A 20,257-nucleotide genomic window follows, 5' to 3' on the forward strand; every position below is an offset into this window, starting at 1 on the left:
TGGCATTTTAATTATGATGTGTCTTGCTGTGGGCCTCTTTGGGTTAAGATAGTTTGGGACTCTCTGTGCTTCCTGGACTTGTATATCCATTTCTTTCATTAAGTTAGGGAAGTTTTCTGTCATGATTTTTTCAAATAGGTTTTGAATTTGAAGTTGTCCCAGAGGCTCCCTACACTATCTTCATTTTTTGGATTCTTTTTTCTTTTTGCTGTTCTGATTGGATGTTTTCTGCTTCCTTATATTCCAAATCACTGATTTGATTCTCAGCTTCACCTGTTCCCTGTAAATTACTCTTGATTTCAGTTAGTGTCTCCTTCATTTCTGATCGGTTCCTTTTTATGCTGTTGAGGTTCTCACTAAGTTCATTGAGCATCATTATAGCCAGTGTTTTGAACTCTGCATCTAGTAGATTGCTTGTTTCTATTTTGCTTAGCTATTTTTCTGGAGTTTTGTTCTGTTCTTTCATTTAGGGCATGTTTCTTTGTCTCCTCATTTGGCTGCCTTCCTGTGTTTGTTTCTATGTATTAAGTAGAGATACTACATCTCCTAGACTTGGTAGAGTGGCCTAAGGTAGTAGATGTTCAGTAGGATTGAATGGTACAGCCTCCCCAAGCACCCAAGCTGGACACTCGAGGTACTCTCTGCCCCCCACGTGTACACCCTCCTCTTGTAGTTGAGCTTTGATTGCTGTTGGCACATCAAAGGGAGGGACTTACCACCAGGCTGATCATCTGTAATGACTGGCTGTGACCACCGGCCACTGACCTCCAACTATCATGGAGGATCAACTGTGTAGGGGCCTATCCTACAAAGCAGGACATATTCAGTGGGGCTCTGTTACCCACCGAGTCTGCCCTGGAGTGCATCACTTGTGGAGGTGGTTGGGTGGTGCTTTGATGTCATCTGAAGCTGTCTGCTGGGTTCACTGACTCTGAGGCTTCCCCCGCGGTGCACACCAAGGTCAGCCACTACCTGTGTTCTGCCTAGGGCTACCTGGTATGAGCTATAAAGAAATCTGCAGATTACTGCTACTTTTGCTTGGCTTGGAGATATCCAGGCAAGGCCAAGCTGAGAACCAAGGCCAGCTGCTGCTAGTGCCAGGGTTGGGGCCACTTAGCGAGAGGTATGGGGCATGCTGAATCCAAAATCTTCTTGTTTGAGAGATTTTAGGAAAATCTGAAGTGTGAACCAAGACAGGCCATTAGTATGGAAAAGCCACTGGGAACAGCTTGGGGGGCCTGAAAGTTGTGTGGGATGGGGCCTTGGGATCCCCAGGGCAGGGCAAACAATGTGAGCCAGGTTGATGGAGTCTCAGACATGGCATCTGCTTACCAGCTCTTTCAGGGGGTAGGGGGGAGCTTATCTAAGGAACAATGGCCTCTGCCAGTACTTCTGTCTAGGAGAAAGCTGCCCCCACCCCCATATCTTGCCCTGATGCCCAACAATTCAGCTCCTCCCTGTATGTCCCTGGTGCCTTTCAAGCTGCTGCCCAGTGCTGGAGCTCAGAGGGAGTGAGTCCTGAGTAAGTCCGTGCATGGACCCTTTAAGAAGAACTCTCTGGGACCCCAGCAGCCCTTCCTCTCACTCAGCCACAATCCCTGCTGGTATTCACATCCAGAAGTTATGGGGTGTTCTCTTCCTGGCACTAGAATCCCAGGCTAGGGGTCTTGTGTGGGACTGGGACTCCTCTGCTATCTCTGTAGCTGAGATATCCCTTTCAATTTTTTCCACCACACGTGGGTGTGGGCCCAGCCTGTTCCACATCTCCGCCCTCCTACCAATCTCAATGTGGTTTCTTCTTTAAATCCCTAATTGTAGGACTTCCATTCAGCTGGAGTTCATGTGTTTCTGAATGATGATTATTCTATAGTTTCATTGTAATTTTGATGTGGTTGTGGGAGGAGTTGAACACTGTTTACCTACGCTGCCATCTTGCCCAGGAGTCTATAATTAATTTTTGTTGGAATAATAATCCCAGTATTATTATAGTAGCATCTGAGCTGGAGGAAGGGTCGTTGGAACCTCTCATCTGTGGCCAGTTAGGAGCACAGAGACCCTAGGCTTGTGTCTGGTGTGTAAAGTGTGTGCATGTTGGGGCGAGGAGTCTTGCTGGACGGAACCATTAACCTGTGGAATCTGATGTTATCTCCAAGTAAATTGTGTCAGAATTGAGTTGATTTCTTGGCTACCCTGCTGGTGTCTGAGAATTATTTGTTGTTGTGGGGGAAGCCCACCTCCCACATGTGCAAAATTGGGTCTCTGAACAGCCATTTTCAAAGTCTTATTAAAATCTGTGGGGGGCAGCAAAATCAGTGCTTAGAGGAAAATTACAGTACTGAACATAGATCATAGGTCCAGTGACTTCAACATTTTTGCTTATTTATGATTAAAACCTATCTGTAAGGCACTTTCGTATACTCACAGCAAGGACAGTTCTTCAGGGGAAGGTGACAGATGCGGACATTTACAAGGAGGCAGTAAGGGAGGTAAGCACACACAGATTTCAAATACATCAGGTCCAGGGTCAAAATAATGAGGCAGGATATGCCATAGATGAAACGATATTGAGATAATGCGGAGCCTTAGCCACTTAAAATGCATCTGTCTCAGGGCCTCATCCTCAGAGACCAACGTCAGCCCCAGGATGTCTCCGGGATTCCTGTGTTGCTGGCAGTGTTTTAGACATTAGAAACATGGGTGTCTCTGTGTGAAGCACAGTTTCTAGTTCACTGCGGGTTCTACCCTCTCCAGTGTCTAAATCTATGTTGGAACCCCTCAGCATCACCTTCTCCCATGGGTAAGTTAATTTTTAGCACTCAAAGATTAATCTAAGTTGAGAAAATAGATGACCTTATTCAGAAATAACCAGATTTTAGCACTTAAATAAAACCAAGGTGGGGATCATGAAAATTGCACCAATAGTGTGGGGTTTCTCTAAGATCCTTGGTATTGATTCTATTAGCCTCTTCTGTGGAAGAAGACAGACTTCCACTGGGTTGAGATGATTCTGGGTAACTTGTACAGAGACTGCTCTGGATTTAACTGTATGTTCTGAAAACTCAACACCTTTTTTTTTGGTAAACCATTAAAATTTGTTTTTCAAGGAATATTTAATAAAGTAGATAACATATGGTTTTCTAACATGTATTTTTATATCACAGAAGCCAAAGCAAAACATTTTGTGCATACTAGGTGAAAATGGCCTGCTTATTGTGCATACACTGAGTGCAATTTAAAAACTTCTGTAATTATAGTTTCAGACTTTGGAATTGGAATAGGTGGTGCCAGTGTTCTCTCCTTTCTTCATATGGGAAAAAAAAAATTCCTTTGCAAATCCTTTGAAGCCAGGACAAAACTTCCATAGCTGTATTCTTAGGATCAACTCCGTAGAGTCTTCATGATTCAGGTAAACAAGTGAAGCTTGAATTAAACCTTCCAGAAGACGACATTCCAGCTCGCATGATCTCATCAACCAGGAGAATGTTGGTGGCAATCACAGTGCAGGAGTGAAGCAGCTGTTTCTTTACACAATAGTTATCCCGTACACCGACTTCTGCTGCTACCATTCATTGGCTTACCTGTGTTCAAGTCCATACCCACAAGTTGACCTGATTCTGAATGTTTTGCTCGAACTTTAACTAGTGTTTCCTGAAGATCAAAACCCGAATTCTGAGCAATAATGCGCAATGCATCAGCAAATACTTGAACTCCAACTTGGGCCCTGCCCTTTACGCTGGGCCTATATTTCATCAGGGCTTCTGCCATTGCCACTTCCACTGCACCGGCACCTGGAACTACACAGCCATCATCAATAGCATTTTTAAGAGCCCTCAAGCCATCTCTTATTGCATCTTTGATTTGAGTGAGTGTGTGTTTATTTGGTCCTTTGACCAATAATGTGACAGAGTGAGGATTGTTACATTTTTCAATGAAGGTGAACTTCTCTTCTCCCAATGTATACTCATAGACAAGTCCTGCATGTCCCAAACAATCTGGATTTAGGTCATCAAGAGAATTTAGAGCTACCCCACCACATGCAAGAGTCAGCCTTTCCATATTTCTTCTTTTCGCTCTGCGCAGAGCTACTGTGCCTTTTTTTGCAAGAGCATCTAAGGAAAATGGGTCAATTCCCTTTTGATTAATAACAACAAATCCTTTATTTGAGTCACCACAGACTTTCTTTTTCAGTTCTATTATTTTTTTAACTCTATCTTCAATGAATTTTCTTTCAGCTTTTACCAGTTTCTTTCTCTCTTCTGCACTCTTGTAAAAAAAGCCAGAATTCACTTCTGTTTTTTTATATTCTGACGACACAGTGCATGTGAGGATGTATGCATCTTCTACTCTTTTTTTCATATCAGGATTCTGTGCCCCATGGTCCAAACCAAGACCTCTGACTAAGCTTGTATCGGTTTCAGATTTGTGTATCATCTCCATGATCTCAACCACGAAGAGGTCAAAGGTTCATTTTGTTTTCTAATGGCCAAAATGGAGTCAACTACAGCCTCTGTTAAGACATCAGCAAGTTCAGCATAAACTTTAGTACGCAGAGATGTTCTGGCCACATCTGAGTGTTTCCCTGTCCAGATCTTTGCTTACTCTGACTTGTTCCAAAAACTGAAGTGCTTTTTCCTCTGCAGCTTCAAATCCTTGTTATTACTCTGGGATGAAGACCTTCAGAAATGTAGAGATCCGCCTGTTTCAGCAGTTCCCCAATGATTAGGACATTGGAAGTGGTACCGTCACCAGTTACGTCATCCTGGGCTGTCGCTACTTTGGCTATCAAGGAGGCTGTTGGGTGTTGAATTTGCGTTTCATGAAGAAGCACATTGCCATCTTTAGTCAGCCTGATGTCTCCAGCACCAGAAACAAGCATCTTTGTCATGCTCTTAGGCCCCAAGTTGGTCCTCAGCACGTCCTGCAGCCCCCAAGCCACGCTGTTGACTGCCAATGCTGCCTGGGCTCGGGCCACCTCGGCTTTGGGGTTCAGGGTCTTCACGGCCGCCATAGCTGAGCCAGCAAAAGAGGAACCCCTTAATTCTTAATATTTCCTCCAAGACAGTGAATTCATGACTCAGCATTTGCGGGAGGACTTGTTTTGCCTGGGTGCGTGTTGGTTGTGTGTGTGAATGTGCTGCCCCTTTGGGTGTTCCTGATTGTATCTGTGTCTTTGCGGTCCTCTTTGTGTCTGTCCAGTGTCCTTGTATGTCGCTGCTGGTATGTGCACGTGTGTGTCCAGTGTGTGTGTGGTGTGCCCTGTGGGGCAGTCTCAGGTGGCCCCGAGTGTTTGTGTCCGTGCGTGTGTTCCCCTCAAGGTGTGGTTGCGGGGGTCTACAGTGTGGGTCTGTGTGAGCCTGGCTGTGAGCCCTGCGCCTGAGTGCCCAGGTGAGGCTGGGGCGTCTGTGCCTGTGAGTCTCTGTGCTTGTGGTGTCTGTGTGTTTCCCTGTGAGCTTGTCGGTCTGTGCACCCTGGCAATGGGCAGCTTTAGAGGCAATCTCCCTAAGGGTGACTTCCAGAGGTGAGGGAGAAGGGGGGGGGTACTTCTTCCCCACTGTCCAGGCTGAGCCCCTTCTGTCCCTGCTCCTTCCAGCCTCTAGTGTCCCCCTGTAGGTCCCATCTCAGGCCCCAAGGATGGATGAAGTGCAGGGTCAGTTCATAGAACCCCAGGCCCAGTGGGAGAGGCATTGGGGAAGACTCTGATGGCAGGAAGGACTTATAGAGTGTGTCGGGAGGGTGTCTGGGGGGACTCTGGGCCCTCGGAGAGGGGCTGGAAGACCCTGGATCCTTGGGAAGGAATGAGTGGTGGGTGCACATGGGGGAAAGCTGAGGGGTAAGACTCCTGGGCCCCTGGGTCCTGCCTAGGAATGACGGACTGAGCACCTCTGGAGAAGGCTGGGAAAGTCCTGTGGGACTCGGGTCATCGAGAGCAGGTCACTCACTTGACAACAGGGAGACTAGGCTGAGCCTTAGCCAAGGCAGGTGCCTGGGGCTGCTTGGAGCATCACTCCCGGACCTTTGGGTCCTGGTCATCTCCTGGATGGGCAGGGCCACCCAGGAACACTCCGCCCTGGAGACAGAATCAGGCCCTGGGCTCTCTCCAGTGGGGATTGGGGAGAGGCACGGAGGGACCGTACTTAGCACAGGGTCATGCACAAGATGAATGCGCAGTGCAGGGTCACTGCTGATGCTGATGTCAGCATTCAATACCTTCAGCCCTAATTCAAGAGCTCACCTCAGCAATCCAAAGGAGCGAGAGACTTGGAGGCAGGGGAGTGACCGATGTTAACTTTTTTCTTTTTTAAATATATTTTTTAATTGATTTCAGAGAGAGGAAGGGAGAGAGGGAGAGAGAAACATCAATAGTGAGAGACTGATTGATCGGCTGCCTCCTGCAGGCCCTCTGCTGGGGATCGAGCTGCAGCCTGACTGGGAATCGAACCTTGATCTCCTGTATCATGGGTCGGTGATCAATCACTGAGCCATGCTGGCCCGGCCGATGTTAACTTAAAAGAACAGAAATGCTGGGATGCTGGAAGTCCTGTGCCCTTCCAATGAACTCTCTCAACATCCCCACCTTACCCCGCCATGTAGGGGAGCCGAGGCAGCCAGGGATTTACCCAGGTCGCACTTGGAAAGGGGTCCTGAGTTTCCTGCAGTTACACCTGGCCAAACTCCTGTCTCCGAAGTTCGCTCCTTTGGATCTTGCCAGTGACGGTTTTGGGCAGCTCGGTAACAAACTCCACCTGGCCGAGGAGAAAGCAAACCATCCTGAGTTAGTCCTGCTGTCGTTTCCCACCAACCCCCACTCCTCTCCTTTGCCCCTGAATGTTCCCCAGACAGGCTGGCACCATGCGGTGGCTCTAATGGGCCCCAGCAAGTATGTCAGGTCCTCCTGAGCCCCTGAAGCTGGCTGCAGCCCTGTGACGTGCTTTGACCAATGAAATGTGGTGGGAGCAGAGCGGGTCACCTCCAACAGAAGAGTCTGGAACCACTGAGCCTGGCCACCCTCTCTGTCCATCTCTGACAGCCCCTGGCAGGTACCTACATGGTGGCTGCTCCTTTATCCTGGTCCCAGGAGAACCAGGCAGGATAGGCACGTGCCATGAGCAAGGGAGATGCCTCCCTTAGAATAAGCCACATGGCTCTGGGCTGTTTGTTACCCGCAATAGCATCGAGCCCCTAACTGGTACACATCCCCTATTCTACTCTCGAGGGGGCAGCAAGCCCAGCATTAGAAGCAAGAACTCTGCTGTTAGACACATGGGTTTGAGGTCCAGCTCTGCCTTGTATTAACTCTACTCTCAGGCAATTTACGTTGAGTCTCTGAGCCTCAATTTCCTCTCCGTAAAATACTTGGTTAAACCATCTCAGGTTGCAGAGAGGATTAAATAATAATGCATGTGAAGCATTGAATCCAGGGCCTGGCACGTGTAGTAAATATTCAGTAATTGTTAGCTACATAGCTTTACAAATGCACTGACTAAAAACATTCAGACAATGTAGGAATCGTTGACTTGTTGACATGCATATCCTTTCAAACTTTGTTTTTAAACAGATCTGATAATATTATGTATATTCTTGCTTATCCTGCTTTTTCTCTTAATAATATATTGTCATATTTATGTTAAAAATTAAAAAATCTACACCATTTTAAATTATAGGATAATATTAAATTTTACAAATAATTTAAGAATTTCTCTATTGGGCATTTTTGTTGCTTGCGCACAACATTAAAAACAACTGTAGTAGAATACAAAGCATCGGAATGGAGTGCATGTTGTAAGGATAAATATAAATGTGTTAAAATTTGTTTATTGTGTATGTAACTAAGTATTGAGTTGCAGTATCCAATGTATTTCTTAGTATAAATCATTTAAAAATAGTTTGGAAAAAAAAATAAACAAAAATAGTTTGGGCCCAGCTGGCCTGGCTCCCCAGCTGGGGGTGTGCAGGAAGCATCCAATGACTCTCTCTCATCATTGATGTTTCTCTCCTGCTCCCTTCCTCTCTCTCTGAAATCAATAAAAACAAAAGTAAAAATAGTTTGGAAGTGACTCATTTGGATGTCTTTTTTAAATTTTGAAAGATTTTAAATAATCTCTTGGATAGCCTTGGGCACTTCTCTGACTTTCTGCCCTCAGGTTAAAGTGCCAGCAGGCTTTGCAGTTTCTGACCGAGGACAGAGGTTCCGTCTCATTCGCTTGGCAGCACTGCGCCTCTAAGCCGAGCTGCTGCTCTGCAGGGAAAAATGCTCGTTCTATTGGCAGGTTAAGCGCACCCGGCCTCCCTACCAGACCTGGGGCAACGGAGCACGGGAAGGGCACCGAGCCTCTGCCCTCACTCACCTTCCTCGGGTACTTGTACGGGGCTGTCACTGACTTCACGTGCTCCTGCAGCTCCTTGGTGAGCTGGTCCGTGTCATGGGACAGAAACTGTGGGGTCAGGACAATGAAAGCCTTCACCACCTGCAGTTCAGAACCAGAGCGGAGGCTCAGGGTGAGTGGCAACCAATTGTATGGTTTAAAAAGTAAATGTTTATGCAATGAATGGAAAAACAAGTTGACACTTGACCCTTTGGAAAAGGACAGGACCAGGTTCAAATCCAAACACTTCCATTTCCCACGCTTTGCCTCGGAAAATTATTTAACCTTGAATTCCTTCTCTGCGACATGGGGACAGTGCAGGTTCGTCCCACAGTGGGCTTATGTACAGATTCCACGAGATAACACATGTAAGAGGTGCAGCTGGTTTAACTTCATTATCACCCCTCCTCAGTACCATCACCATTTTTACTCTTAACGTGTGTGCGGGTCTGTGCCTGGAGCCTTGTGGGCATTTAGTAATTGCTGGCAAGTCATGGTTTTTATATTGCTCTTTACGCCCGTTTCATTGCACAGGCCCTTGTTCATAGCGGGTGCTCAACACCCTTGTTGAATCGATGAACGTATCGGAACCAGAGCGCTCCGGTTTCCATCCCTGAGCCGCACAATCTGGGCAAGTTACTGAACCTCCTCACGCCCGTCTGCGTCTATGAAAAGGCTGTAATAGGGGCTTTAACTCCTTAGGCGGTTGTGAGGGTTAAACGAGCTGCACATAGTAAGGGCCCACCAAGTAGGAGCTGTCATCAAATCAACACTCTTAGGGTTCTACTAAGTCACAGAGGGTGCCGCAGTGCCTCCTGCTGCCCACACGGTGCAAGTGCGCCCCACCCACCGGCTGCTCTGGAAGTTTCCCCTGCCCCAGCCTTCGGATGCCCTCAGCCACACGCCCGCCTGCCCCCCCCCCCCCCCCCCCCGTCCTCACCTGCCCCCTTATGGGGTCCGGGCTGCTCACCACAGCCGACTCGGCCACTGCCGGGTGCTCGGCCAGGGCGTTCTCCACCTCTGTGGGCCCGATGCGGTACCTGCGGAACCAACGGGTCCTGCTCAGAGGCTCTGAGCAGATGCCAGGGCTGGAGTGACCCAGGCGCTCGTCTCATGTTTGGGAGTTTCACACCTTTCGTTGCCACAGAGGGCAACTGTCACGAGAGCCAGAGGACTGTGAAAGGGCCCTGTAGTGGGAGCAACATGCGACACCTGGGCGTTCCAGGTGTAAGAAACACCAAGCTCAGAGGCTCCCAGGGTTTCTCCCCTCACTGCATCTGGGTGTGTGTTTGGGGGGGGGTAGGGGAGGGAAGCTGTCCTTCTGGGGCTATGGGGCTTGGTGCCAGGAGCTCCCCCACAGAAAGTCATACTTTGAAGTGTCAGACACTTGGGAGTCTCAAACTTTGTCTTAAACATTCAGGGAAATTCTGCCGCCTAGTCCCACTACATCGACATTTCATTTAGAAACTAAAAAAGTAAAACAAACTTAATTTCCCTGACATATCCAAGAGTTGTTACTTGTGTCACTTTCTCCCTCAATCACCTAAGCATTAGGAACAACAGTTTGGGAGCCAGAATAGCTTGGTTCGAATCTGGGCTTCACCCTGCACTATCTTGGAAGTTTCAGCAATTTACTTCACTGGTCAGTGACTCAGTGTTCTCATCTGTAAAAAGGGCACAATAATGGCAGGTACTGGGTTATACAAGGCACTGAGGAGAGTACTTTCACATAGTAAGTGCTCCATAAAGTTTAGTTACTATTATGGTTGTGGTTGTTGGTTTTCGTGATGTGTTTTTGTGACATGTGTCCCGTTAGAGGAACACAGAGAATAATTTGTCCCAACAAATGGGGACAAATAAGGGCCAAAATAAGGTCTCCCTTCCCAATCCTATACGCCTCTTTAAATGACATGATGTCTTATTGTGGTTGCGATCGCAGGCCCTCTTGAACTTAGTTTTTATGTTGGGAGAGCTGCAGAGATACCCTGGGTCAGGGCCCTGTAGACGTGGCTCTGCTCAGGAATAGGCTGAGGGTCCCATCACCCATGCACGGAGGAAAGGGGAATGGCCAGGCGAGCTAGATCCTGCCTCTCGGCTCCAGGGCAGCCACACCTACCCAGAGGCATTGATGATGTCATCATCCCTCCCCAGGAAAAAGATGTAGCCCTCTTCGTCAATAGTTGCTTTGTCCCCAGTGTTGTAAAAGTCCCCACACTCTGCTTTGGCTGTCCTCACTGGGTCATTCTGCAAAGAGAACGGCAGTGAGCTTAAAGATTTTGAGCTGTGAGTTTAGAGATACTGAGCTGATACTTACGGCTCAGATCTGGGTTTGAATCCTGCTTCCCACTCTGCCAGGCACCCGTGCAACGTTTGGAATTTCTCTGAGTCTATTTTCTTTACATGCACTCAATGCACAAAATATACTGCCAATTATATTAATATAACACAGTAGCTGAACAGATGGGAGATGTCATAAACATTTGTTGAATGAATTTTCTCCCCCAAATACTATCTCATCTCATTGTCAAAGAAAGCCTATGGGGCTGGTAGTTTTTATTTTTGCCCCCCAGTGGTCCCATCTTGTGAAACTATAGCTCGATATCACAACCAGGATACTGACGTTGCTACAGGCCCCAGTCTGGCCCAGCTCTCCCCTGTTTCCTCGTATTCATTGGCTTGGGTGAGAGTGTGTCCCGTACTAGGCAATGTCACCGCCTGGGTAGGTTCAGGTATTCACCACCAGTCAGTCCCATCAGCACCAGGACCCCCCTCCCTCCGCTCCCCTCTCCCTCCTCCCCTACCTCCCTAACCCCTACGCAGCAGCTAATCTTTTCTCCAGTTTCATAATTCGGTCATTTTAAGAATGGTACTGAAGTAGGATCCTTCAGCATGTAACCTTTTGGGGCTGGCTTTTCTTTCTTAATCCTCCAGAGATTCCTCCAGGCCCTTGTGTCATCGATACGTTGACCCTGTTTATTGCTGAACAGTATTTAATGTTGGGGGTAGCCACAGTCTGTTAACTGCTCACCCACTGCAGGGCATCTGGGTTGTTGCTAGTCTTTAACTATCGTGAAGAAAGCCGCTCTGAACATTCGTGCGCAGGTTTTGTGTGAGACTGACATTTTTATAAGCCCATTTAACAGAAGAGAAAACTTATGCTCAGAGAGGCACAGTAACTTGCTCAGAGTCACTCAGCCAGTCAGTGGGAGGGTTGGCCTCTGAACCACTAAGCCATGAGTTGGGATCCTCTCTCTTGTGGAACATGAAATGATTTTACAAGGTCCCAGTAAAAAACATTAAAAAAAACCTGGAGTCACATCCCTTTTAGCTTCCCTTTCAGTTGTTCTGATTATTTCAATGAGGCTCTTCACCATGTTTTCAAAAGCTCGGGGAGCTAAGTTTCAAGATCAGAGCTTTTTGTGGGAACAGGGTTCAGCTAGAATTTAAGAAAATCATTTTGTTTGCAGTATAGCTATGGTTATACCTGCTTTGAAATAAAACTGTTTTCCACTTGCAATCCCAGATCAACTTGTTCTTTATAATTTTTTATACAAGGACTGTTTTAAAGTAAAATAATAATTATCGTGTGCATCTGTTCTAACCTGCCTGGGGACACCTGAAGGACTAAAGCCCTCATTTCACAGAAGTAAAAGTACAGGTGGGAAAAGCAGCAGGCACTGCTCATGGCAGCTACCAGGCGGACTGCAAAACCAGAGGCCTGAGGCAAGAGACCGGGTGGAGACACACAACGGACTGTGGCCTGGAGGAGAAGCTGGGGTGAGATTTTGGGCACAGGCGAGGGAATTTGGATATTCAAGTACATGGAGGAATTTAGAAAGCCACGCACAGTCGGGCAAGATGCGTGCTCAGCAAAGCCCTGAGAAGACCTCAAGCTTTCAGGTCAGGCTGATGGCCCCAGGCTCAGAGCAAGCCCCGCTGAGCTGAGCCGTGAGGAGGGCCCAGGGCAGAGCCCTCTGCCAGTGGCAGTTCTCTCCTTTTGTTGTTGCTGTTTCTGTCTGTTTGTTTGAGCTCCTGGCAGTCAAGGGAATCCCTGTCAAAACATTCCTGAAAGTGAGGTAAAGGATCAGAACTTCAACAATCACACATGACAAACAATAGTCTTTGCCAAAAAAAAAGAGAAAAGTCTCAAAGCAAAGGACTCCTATGACTATGGCCTTCAACAGTCAAACAAACAAACAAACAAACAAACAAACACATACAAAAATACCCCCACCAGCAATCTCAACCCTAGGGAAGTGGCAGAGTCTGATTTCTAGAGTTATCACATTATAATAGTGAAAAGCCCAATATGCAACCAATAAAAAATGTCACAGAACATACAAAGAAAACAGGAAACATGGCTCATTCAAAGAAATAAAAATTATTGATGGGGGGCGGCGTGGTGGTAGAGAGGATCAATGAGGGGATAAAGGGGGAATATCTGTAATACTTTCAACAATAAAGATAAATTTTAAAAAAGTAATTGACAGAAACCACCCCTGAGGAAGCCCAGACATCAGACTTACTAGACACATCATTTAAATAAAAAATGTTACTCGACTTCATGTGGTGATCACATAGTAAGGTAATCAAGGCTGAATCACTATATTCTATACCTGAAACTAATATAATATTAGTTTAGCAGCAGTGCCTGCTGCTTTTCCCACCTGTACTTTTACTTCTGTGAAATGAGGGCTATACATAAATTAAGAAATAAAAAAAAATGATTCTCACTGCTGGAAAAAAAGTTAAATATGGCCAAAAAGCTAAGAGAAAAATTGACAAAGAACTAAATGAAGGCAGTAACATTCTATATGAACAAAGGAAAGAAAACCATTCTATTGACAGTAGCATCAAAGAGAATAAGTACTAAAAATAAATTTAGTCAAGAAAGTGAAAGGCTTGTATACTGAAAACTAACAATTTTTGCCCACACAAATGAAAGCAGACAAATCAATGGAAAGGTTTCCATTCTTAATGATTGGAGGCTTAATATTATTAAGATAGCAATACTATCCAAAGCTATCTACAGTTTCAGTGCAATCCCTATCAGAATCTCTGTGGTGTTTTTTTCAGAACTAGAAAAATCCATCTGAAAATTCATATAAAATATAAAGGGATCCCAAGTATCCAGAGCAATATTTTAAAAGGAGAAGGAAATTCAAGGATTTACACTCCTGGTTTCAAAATTTACCACAAAGACACAGTAATCAAAACAGCATGGTACTGGCATAAAACCAGCCGTATAGAAAATTGGAATAGAATACAGAGCCCAGTAGGAAACCCTCACATACATTTTCAATTGACCTTAGACAAGAGTGCCAAGACCATTCAGTGGGAAAGGATGGTCTTTTCAACGGATGATGCTGGTAAACTTGCATGTCCACATGCTTTTGCCTTATACTATATACAAAAATTAACTCAAAATAGATCCCAAACTGAGATATAAGAGAGCTGAAATGATAAAACTCTTTGAAGACAACATAGGGGAAAATCTTCATGACTTTGATTTGGCAATGATTTATAAAATATAATACCGAAAGGACATGAAACAAAAGAAAAAGAGATTAAATGTCCTTTATAAAATTAAAAATCTTTGTACATCAATGGATACTATCAAGAGAATGCAAAGGCAGCACACAGAACGGGAGAAAATATTTGTAAAGCATATATCTGATAAGAAATTCACATCCAAAATAAAGCACTCCTACAACTTAATAGCAAAACAAACAACCCAACTAAAACTGGGCAAAAGGAGCTTCCACCAAGGTGGCAGACTAGGTATATGCCAAACTCACATGCCCCCCCAGCCACACGAAAGTTACAGCCAAACTACAAAACCACCATCATTCAGAACTGCTTGAAATCTATCTAAACAGAAGTCTTTTACCTAAAGATGTAAGAAAGAAGCCACACTGAGGCTGGTAGGATGGGCAGAGAGAACCCCACATCCACATATGGAGGTTAAAAATCAGGAGGGATATCTCAGCTTCAAAGGTCCCCCTGAGGAGCAAGGTGTCCCAACCCCACACCAGCGAGATATCCCCCACCCCCACCCAGGGTTCCAGTGCCAGGACGAGAAGTTCTCAACTCTTAGCTTTAAAAACCAGTGGGGATTGTGGCTGGGGTGCGGGGGGAGGGGGCGAGGGGGGCTGCTGGAGATCATGTATTCATCTTAAAGGGCCTAAGCTAGGACTAAGTTGGGGTCACTTGCTATGACCTCCAGAGCTGGGGCAGCAGCTGAAAAGGCATCGGGGACATACAGCAAGGAAATGAATCATCTGGCTTCAGGGAGAGGGCTAGAGGGGCAGCTTTCTCTAGAAGGAAATGCTGGCAGAGGTTATTATTCCCTTGCCCCACCGATAGAGCCATATCTCAGTCTCCATCAACCTGGCTAACACCATTTGGCCGCCCTGGTGATTCCCTGAGATCCCTCCCCACCCAAGTTGTGGGCCCACCTAAGCTGTTTCCAGTGGTTTTCCATACAAATGGCCTGTCTTGGCTCATACATCAGACTTTCCTAAAATCTCCCAAAGATTCACAAACCCCAAACAAGCAGCATATGTCCCCCACATGCACTGTAAGTCTTTCTAAGTGGTCCCAGGCATGGCACTAATGGCACTAGAGGCAGCCAGCCTTGGTTCCCAGTTTGGCCTTTCCTGGGCACCTCCAAGCCCAGCACAAGTGCGAGCCATGTGGAGATTGCTTTGTAATTCATGCCCAGTGGCCCTGGACAGGGCACAGGTGATCGCTGACCTTCACCTACACCTCCAGGGAGACCCCTGAGTCAGCACAACCATGGGCAGCTTTAGACCAAGTCAGAACGGCACCCAACCACCTCCACAAACAAACCAGTAAAGGGGTAGACTCATTGGGCACCAGACCCCCTCTGAAGCAAGTCTTGCTCCCTAGGTTAGGCCCCTGCACAGCATTCCTCCATGGTAGTCGAGGCCAGTCCTTGCAGCCGATTGGCCTGCAGGTCAGTCCCTTCCACTGACATGACAACAGTCCAACTACGAAAGAGGGATGCACATAGCCCACATGGGGAGTGCACTGGGAAAGCACAGCTTGGGTACTGGGAGGCTGTGCCACTAGGCTCCACAGGACACCCATGACATAAAGCCACTCTACCAAGACCAAGAGATGGACAAGTTCTATCTAATACATAAAACAAACATAGGAAGGCAGCCAAAATGAGGAGACAAAGAAACATGTCCCACATGAAAAAATACAACAAAACTCCAGCAAAAGAACTAAACAAAATGGAGACAAGCAATCTACCATATGCAGAGTTCAAAATGCTGGTCATAAGCATGCTCAAAGATCTGAGTGAGATCTTCAACACAGAGACAGGAAACATAAAAATGAAGATAGAAAACATTAAAAAGAACCAGTCTAAAATGAAGAATATATGAACTGAAATGGACAATTATTCCAGGGAATCAACAGTAGAGTAGATGAAGCAGAGCATCAAACCAGCCATTTGGAAAACAAGGAGTAGAAAACACCCATTCAGAGCAGCAAAAAGAAAAAAGAATCCAAAAAAGTGAGGATAGTTTAAGGAGCCACTGGGACAGCATCATGGGGGTGCTGGAAAGAGAAGAGAGAGAACAAGGAATTGAAAACCTATTTGAGAAAATAATTATGAAAAACTTCTGTAACTTGGTGAAGGAAATAGACATACAAGTCCAGGAAGCACACAGAGTCCCAAACAAGAAGAACCCAAAGGAGCCCACACCAAGACACATAATTAAAATGCCAAAGGTTAAAGACAAAGAGAGAATCTTAAAAGCAGCAAGAGAAAAGCAGTTAGTTATGTACAAGGGAGCTCCCATAAGACTGTCAGCTGATTTCTCAACAGAAACTTTGCAGGCCAGAAGGAATTGGCAAGGAATATTTGAAGTGATGAAGAGCAAGGACCCACAACCATGATTACTCTACCGAGCAAAGCTATCATAGAATCAAAAGACAGACAAAGAGCTTCCTAGATAAGAAAAAGCTAAAGGACTTCATCACCACCAAACCAGTATTACAAAAAAATGGTAAAGGGTCTTCTTTAAGAAGAAGAAGGAAAAAAAAGATGAATAATAAAATGGCACTAACTCCATATCTATCAACAATTACTTGAAATGCAAATGGATTAAATGCTCCAATCAAAAGACATACAGTGGTTGAAGGGATAAGAAAACAAGTCCCTTCCATATCCTGTCTATGAGAGACTCTCTTCAGATGGAAAGGCACACACAGGCTGAAAGTAAAGGGATGGGAAAAGATATTTCATGAAAATGGAAACAAACAAAAACCACAGGAAAGTTCAGGTAGCAATACTTATTCCAGATAAAATACACTTTAAAACAAAGGCTATATAAAAGAGACAAAGAAGGACCCAGAAATTCCACTTCTGAAGCAACCCAAAAGGTTAGAAAAGGCATCTGCATCCCTATGTTCATGGCAGCTTTATTTACAGGAGCCAAGATATGGGAGTGAACTAAGTGTCCATCAGGAGATGAAAGGAAGTTCGATTGTTAGTGAGAGTGGAGAGCAGACCCTAGAGAGCCCTGAGCAGCCTCACCACCTCCAATGACAGTCTAGTTCTCATCACACTCCTGGAGGAGCTGCAGCTCCTGCACCTAGCTCCAGGAACCGTCTCCATCACCAAAACCATGAGCAGTGAGGCCAAGACCCAGCAGCTGAAGTTCTAGAAGAATACCTAAGTTGTGGGGGATCACTTGAGAACTCTGGGGTCTAAACCCAAAGCTGGGCACCCCAGCTCAGAGCATCAGGATTGAGAAAGGTGCCCATATAACATCTGTCTGTGAAAAGCAGCAGGGTTTCTGTTTACTAGGGAGAGAAGGCTGGAAATGCAGTCATTCTCTTAAAGGGCCAATGCACAAAGATTTGTGTGCAGCCACTGAGCTTGGGTTCCAGCAGAGAGAGGGTAGAGTGAACTAGAGCTGTGTGAGGAGAATCTAAGGTTTTGGGCTCTGGAGATAGAGTTCAGAGTGTGTGCATCAGGATTCCTGTGCTGAGTCATTTCCCTACACATCAGAGGACATCTTTCTCAGGCAGATATTTAACATCCAGGCAGCTTTTGCCTGGGGGAGAAGCAATTACCCCACCTGTTGAAAACGTCTCACCCCACCCTGTGGAGTTTATGCCTTGCTGTGGGCTACAGCCTGAGGCTCATTAAGAGTTTTTATTTATTTATTTTTTAATTGTTTTTTTTACTTTTTAAATTTATCTTTACTGTTGAGAGTATTACAGGTATACCATTTCCCCCTGCAACTGACCCCCTCCACTTCACTCCCACCCCCTCCCCAGGCCTTCACCCTGTTATTGACTGTGTCCATGGGTTATGCATATATGCATATAACTTCTTTGGTTAATCTCTTCCCACCCTCCACTGCCCTCCCCTCTTTCCTCTGAAATATGATCATCTGTTGCATGTGTTAATGTCTCTGGATCCATTTAGTTCATCAGATTCTTTTGTTCATTAGCTTCTTCTTAAAGAAGACCCTTCAACATTTCCTGTAGTGCTGGTCTGGTGGTGATGAACTCCTTTAGCTTTTCCTTATCTGGGAAGCTCTTTATCTGACCTTCAATTCTAAATGATAGCTTTGCTGGGTAGAGCAATCTTGGTTGTAGTTCCATGTTTTTCATCACTTGGAATATTTCTTGCCACTCCCTTCTGGCCTGCAAGGTTTCTGTTGAGAAATCAGCTGACAGTCGTATGGGTGCTCCCTTGTAGGTAACTAATTGCTTTTCTCTTGCTGCTTTTAAGATTCTCTCTTTGTCTTTCACCTTTGGCATTTTAATTATGATGTGTCTTGCTGTGGGCCTCTTTGGGTTCCTCTTGTTTGGGACCCTCTGTGCTTCCTGGATTTGAAAGTCGATTTCTTTCCCCAGGTAGAGGAAGTTTTCTGTAATTATTTTTTCAAATAGGTTTTCAATATCTTGTTCTCTTTATTCTCCTTCTGGCACCCCAATAATACAAATGTTGGGCCTCTTGAAGTTGTCCCAGAGGCTCCTTATACTATTTTCATATTTCTGGATTCTTTTTTCTTTTTGCTCTTCTGGTTGGGTGTTTTTTGTTTCCTCATGTTCCAAATTGCTCATTTGATTCTCGGTGTCCTGTACTCGACTGTTGATTCCATGTAAATTATTCTTCATTTCAGACCCTGTAGCCTTCATATCAAATTGGTACTTTATTATGTTATCGATTTTCTCAGTTATTTCCCTAGCCATTTGCTTAAACATCCTTATAACCCAAATTCTGAACTCTCTATCTGTTAGCTTGCTTGGATCTATTTCATTTAGTTCCTCTTCTAGAGATTTCTTCTGTTCTTTCCTTTGTGACATGTTTCTTTGCCTCCTCATTTTGGCTGTTTCCAGGTATTTGTTTCTATGTATTAGGTAGAGCTGCTATGTCTCCTGGAATTTGTAGAGTGGCTTTGTGTAGTAGGTGCCCTGTAGGGTCCAGTGGCTCAGCCTCCCCATTCACCTGAGCTGGGCCTTCCAGGTGCTCCCCTGTGTGGGCTGTGTGCACTGTCCTGTTGTAGTTGAGCCTTGGTTGCTGCTGGCGTCCCTGGGAGGGGCTGACCCCCAGGCCAATCAGTTGTGAGGACCAGCTGCAGCTATAGCCAACGAGCTGCTGTGCTGGAGACACCCCTGTGGAGCAGGATTTACTTCAGTGGAGCTCTGGTGTTCACCAAGTGCACCCCTTGAGTGTGTCAGTGGAGCTTTGGTGTTCACCAAGTCCACCCCTTGTGGATGTGGTAGGGTTGTAATCCAGCATGGTCGAGTCTGACCACCAGGTGCACTGTCTCTGGGGCCTCTGGGGAGGTGCAAAGTCAGCCTCTTCCAGTGCCTTGCCCAGGGACACCCAGCATGAGCTACACAGCAAACTGTAGTTGGCTGCTACTTGTGCTGGGCTTGGCGTTGTCCAGGAGAGGCCAAGCTATGAGCCAATGCAGGTTGCCACTAGTGCCAGGCCTGGGGCCACTTATCAAGCTGTATGGGGCATGCTGCTGCTTGTTTCAGAGATTTTAGGAATGTCCGAAGCATGACGCTTGAGAGGCCACTTGCACAGAAAAGCCCCTGGAAATGGCCTGGATGAGCTGCAAGTGGGGAGGGGCAGGGCCTCCGGGAATCGCGGGGAGGGTCAACGGTGAGAGTCAGGCGCTGGCACTTCCAATTTGGCGCCTGCCTGCCTGCTGTGTGCGGGGAGAACTTGCCAAAGGAGCAACAGCCTCTGCCAGCTCTTCTGCCTGGGAGGTAGCTGCCCTCCACCTCTCGCCGGGATCTCAGGCAGGTTAGTTCCTCCCCGAGTGTCCCAGGTCCTTTCAGGCTGCTGCCCGGCGCTGGGATCAGAGGGAGCACGCCCGAGTGAGTCCATGGGTGGGCCCTTTAAGAGGAGCTGCTGGGGCTCCCACAGCCTCCATGACCCTCAGCGACATTCCTTGCTGGTTTCACAGCCCGGAGTTGTGGTGCGTCTCTTCCTGGCCTAGAGCCCTGGGCTGGGGGCCTGCTGTGGGGCTGGGATGGCCTCCCTCCTCCGGGAAAACTCCGCCGCTGAGATTCCCTCCCAGGTTTAAACCGCGGCACCGGGTGTGGGCCCGCGGCCGGGTCTCTGCGATTCAGCCCCGATCCACCCGCGTCTGCGCCCCTCCTACCACTCTCGATGCTTCTTCAGTTCCCTGGTTGCAGGGCTTCTGTTCAGCCAGATCTCAGGAGGCTCTGAGTGAAGGTGATTCTGTATTTTAGTTGTAATTTTGATGTGGTTGCAGGAAGCAGCAGATGCAGCTGTTACCTACGCCACTATCTTGTTTTTCCAAGAGTTTTTAAATAACAATCAGACTCTGGGCACTTTGAGTCTTTGCTTGATCTGCTTGTGG

At 46.4% G+C, this 20,257-nt stretch overlaps 1 protein-coding gene and 1 pseudogene across 1 annotated transcript in view; both read right to left on the reverse strand.

The window, feature by feature from the left end:
- Positions 1–3,394: 3,394 nt before the first annotated feature.
- Positions 3,395–5,015, reverse strand: LOC107541008 (T-complex protein 1 subunit zeta pseudogene; annotated as a pseudogene).
- Positions 5,016–6,603: 1,588 nt separating this feature from the next.
- LOC107535524 (acyl-coenzyme A synthetase ACSM1, mitochondrial-like) overlaps positions 6,604–20,257 on the reverse strand; it is a 43,369-nt gene continuing 29,715 nt past the window's right edge. The window contains exons 10-13 of the mRNA XM_087815152.1: positions 10,480–10,607; positions 9,304–9,403; positions 8,346–8,465; positions 6,604–6,743 (exon numbers count right to left, since the gene is read on the reverse strand). Of these exons, the coding sequence (XP_087671278.1) occupies positions 6,657–6,743; positions 8,346–8,465; positions 9,304–9,403; positions 10,480–10,607 (435 nt within the window). The 3' untranslated portion in view covers positions 6,604–6,656. The remainder of the gene's footprint in view (positions 6,744–8,345; positions 8,466–9,303; positions 9,404–10,479; positions 10,608–20,257) is intronic.

Source organism: Miniopterus natalensis, chromosome 3 (genome assembly GCF_054644295.1).
Source record: "Miniopterus natalensis isolate mMinNat1 chromosome 3, mMinNat1.hap1, whole genome shotgun sequence".
NCBI classification, from domain to species: Eukaryota; Metazoa; Chordata; class Mammalia; order Chiroptera; family Miniopteridae; genus Miniopterus; species Miniopterus natalensis.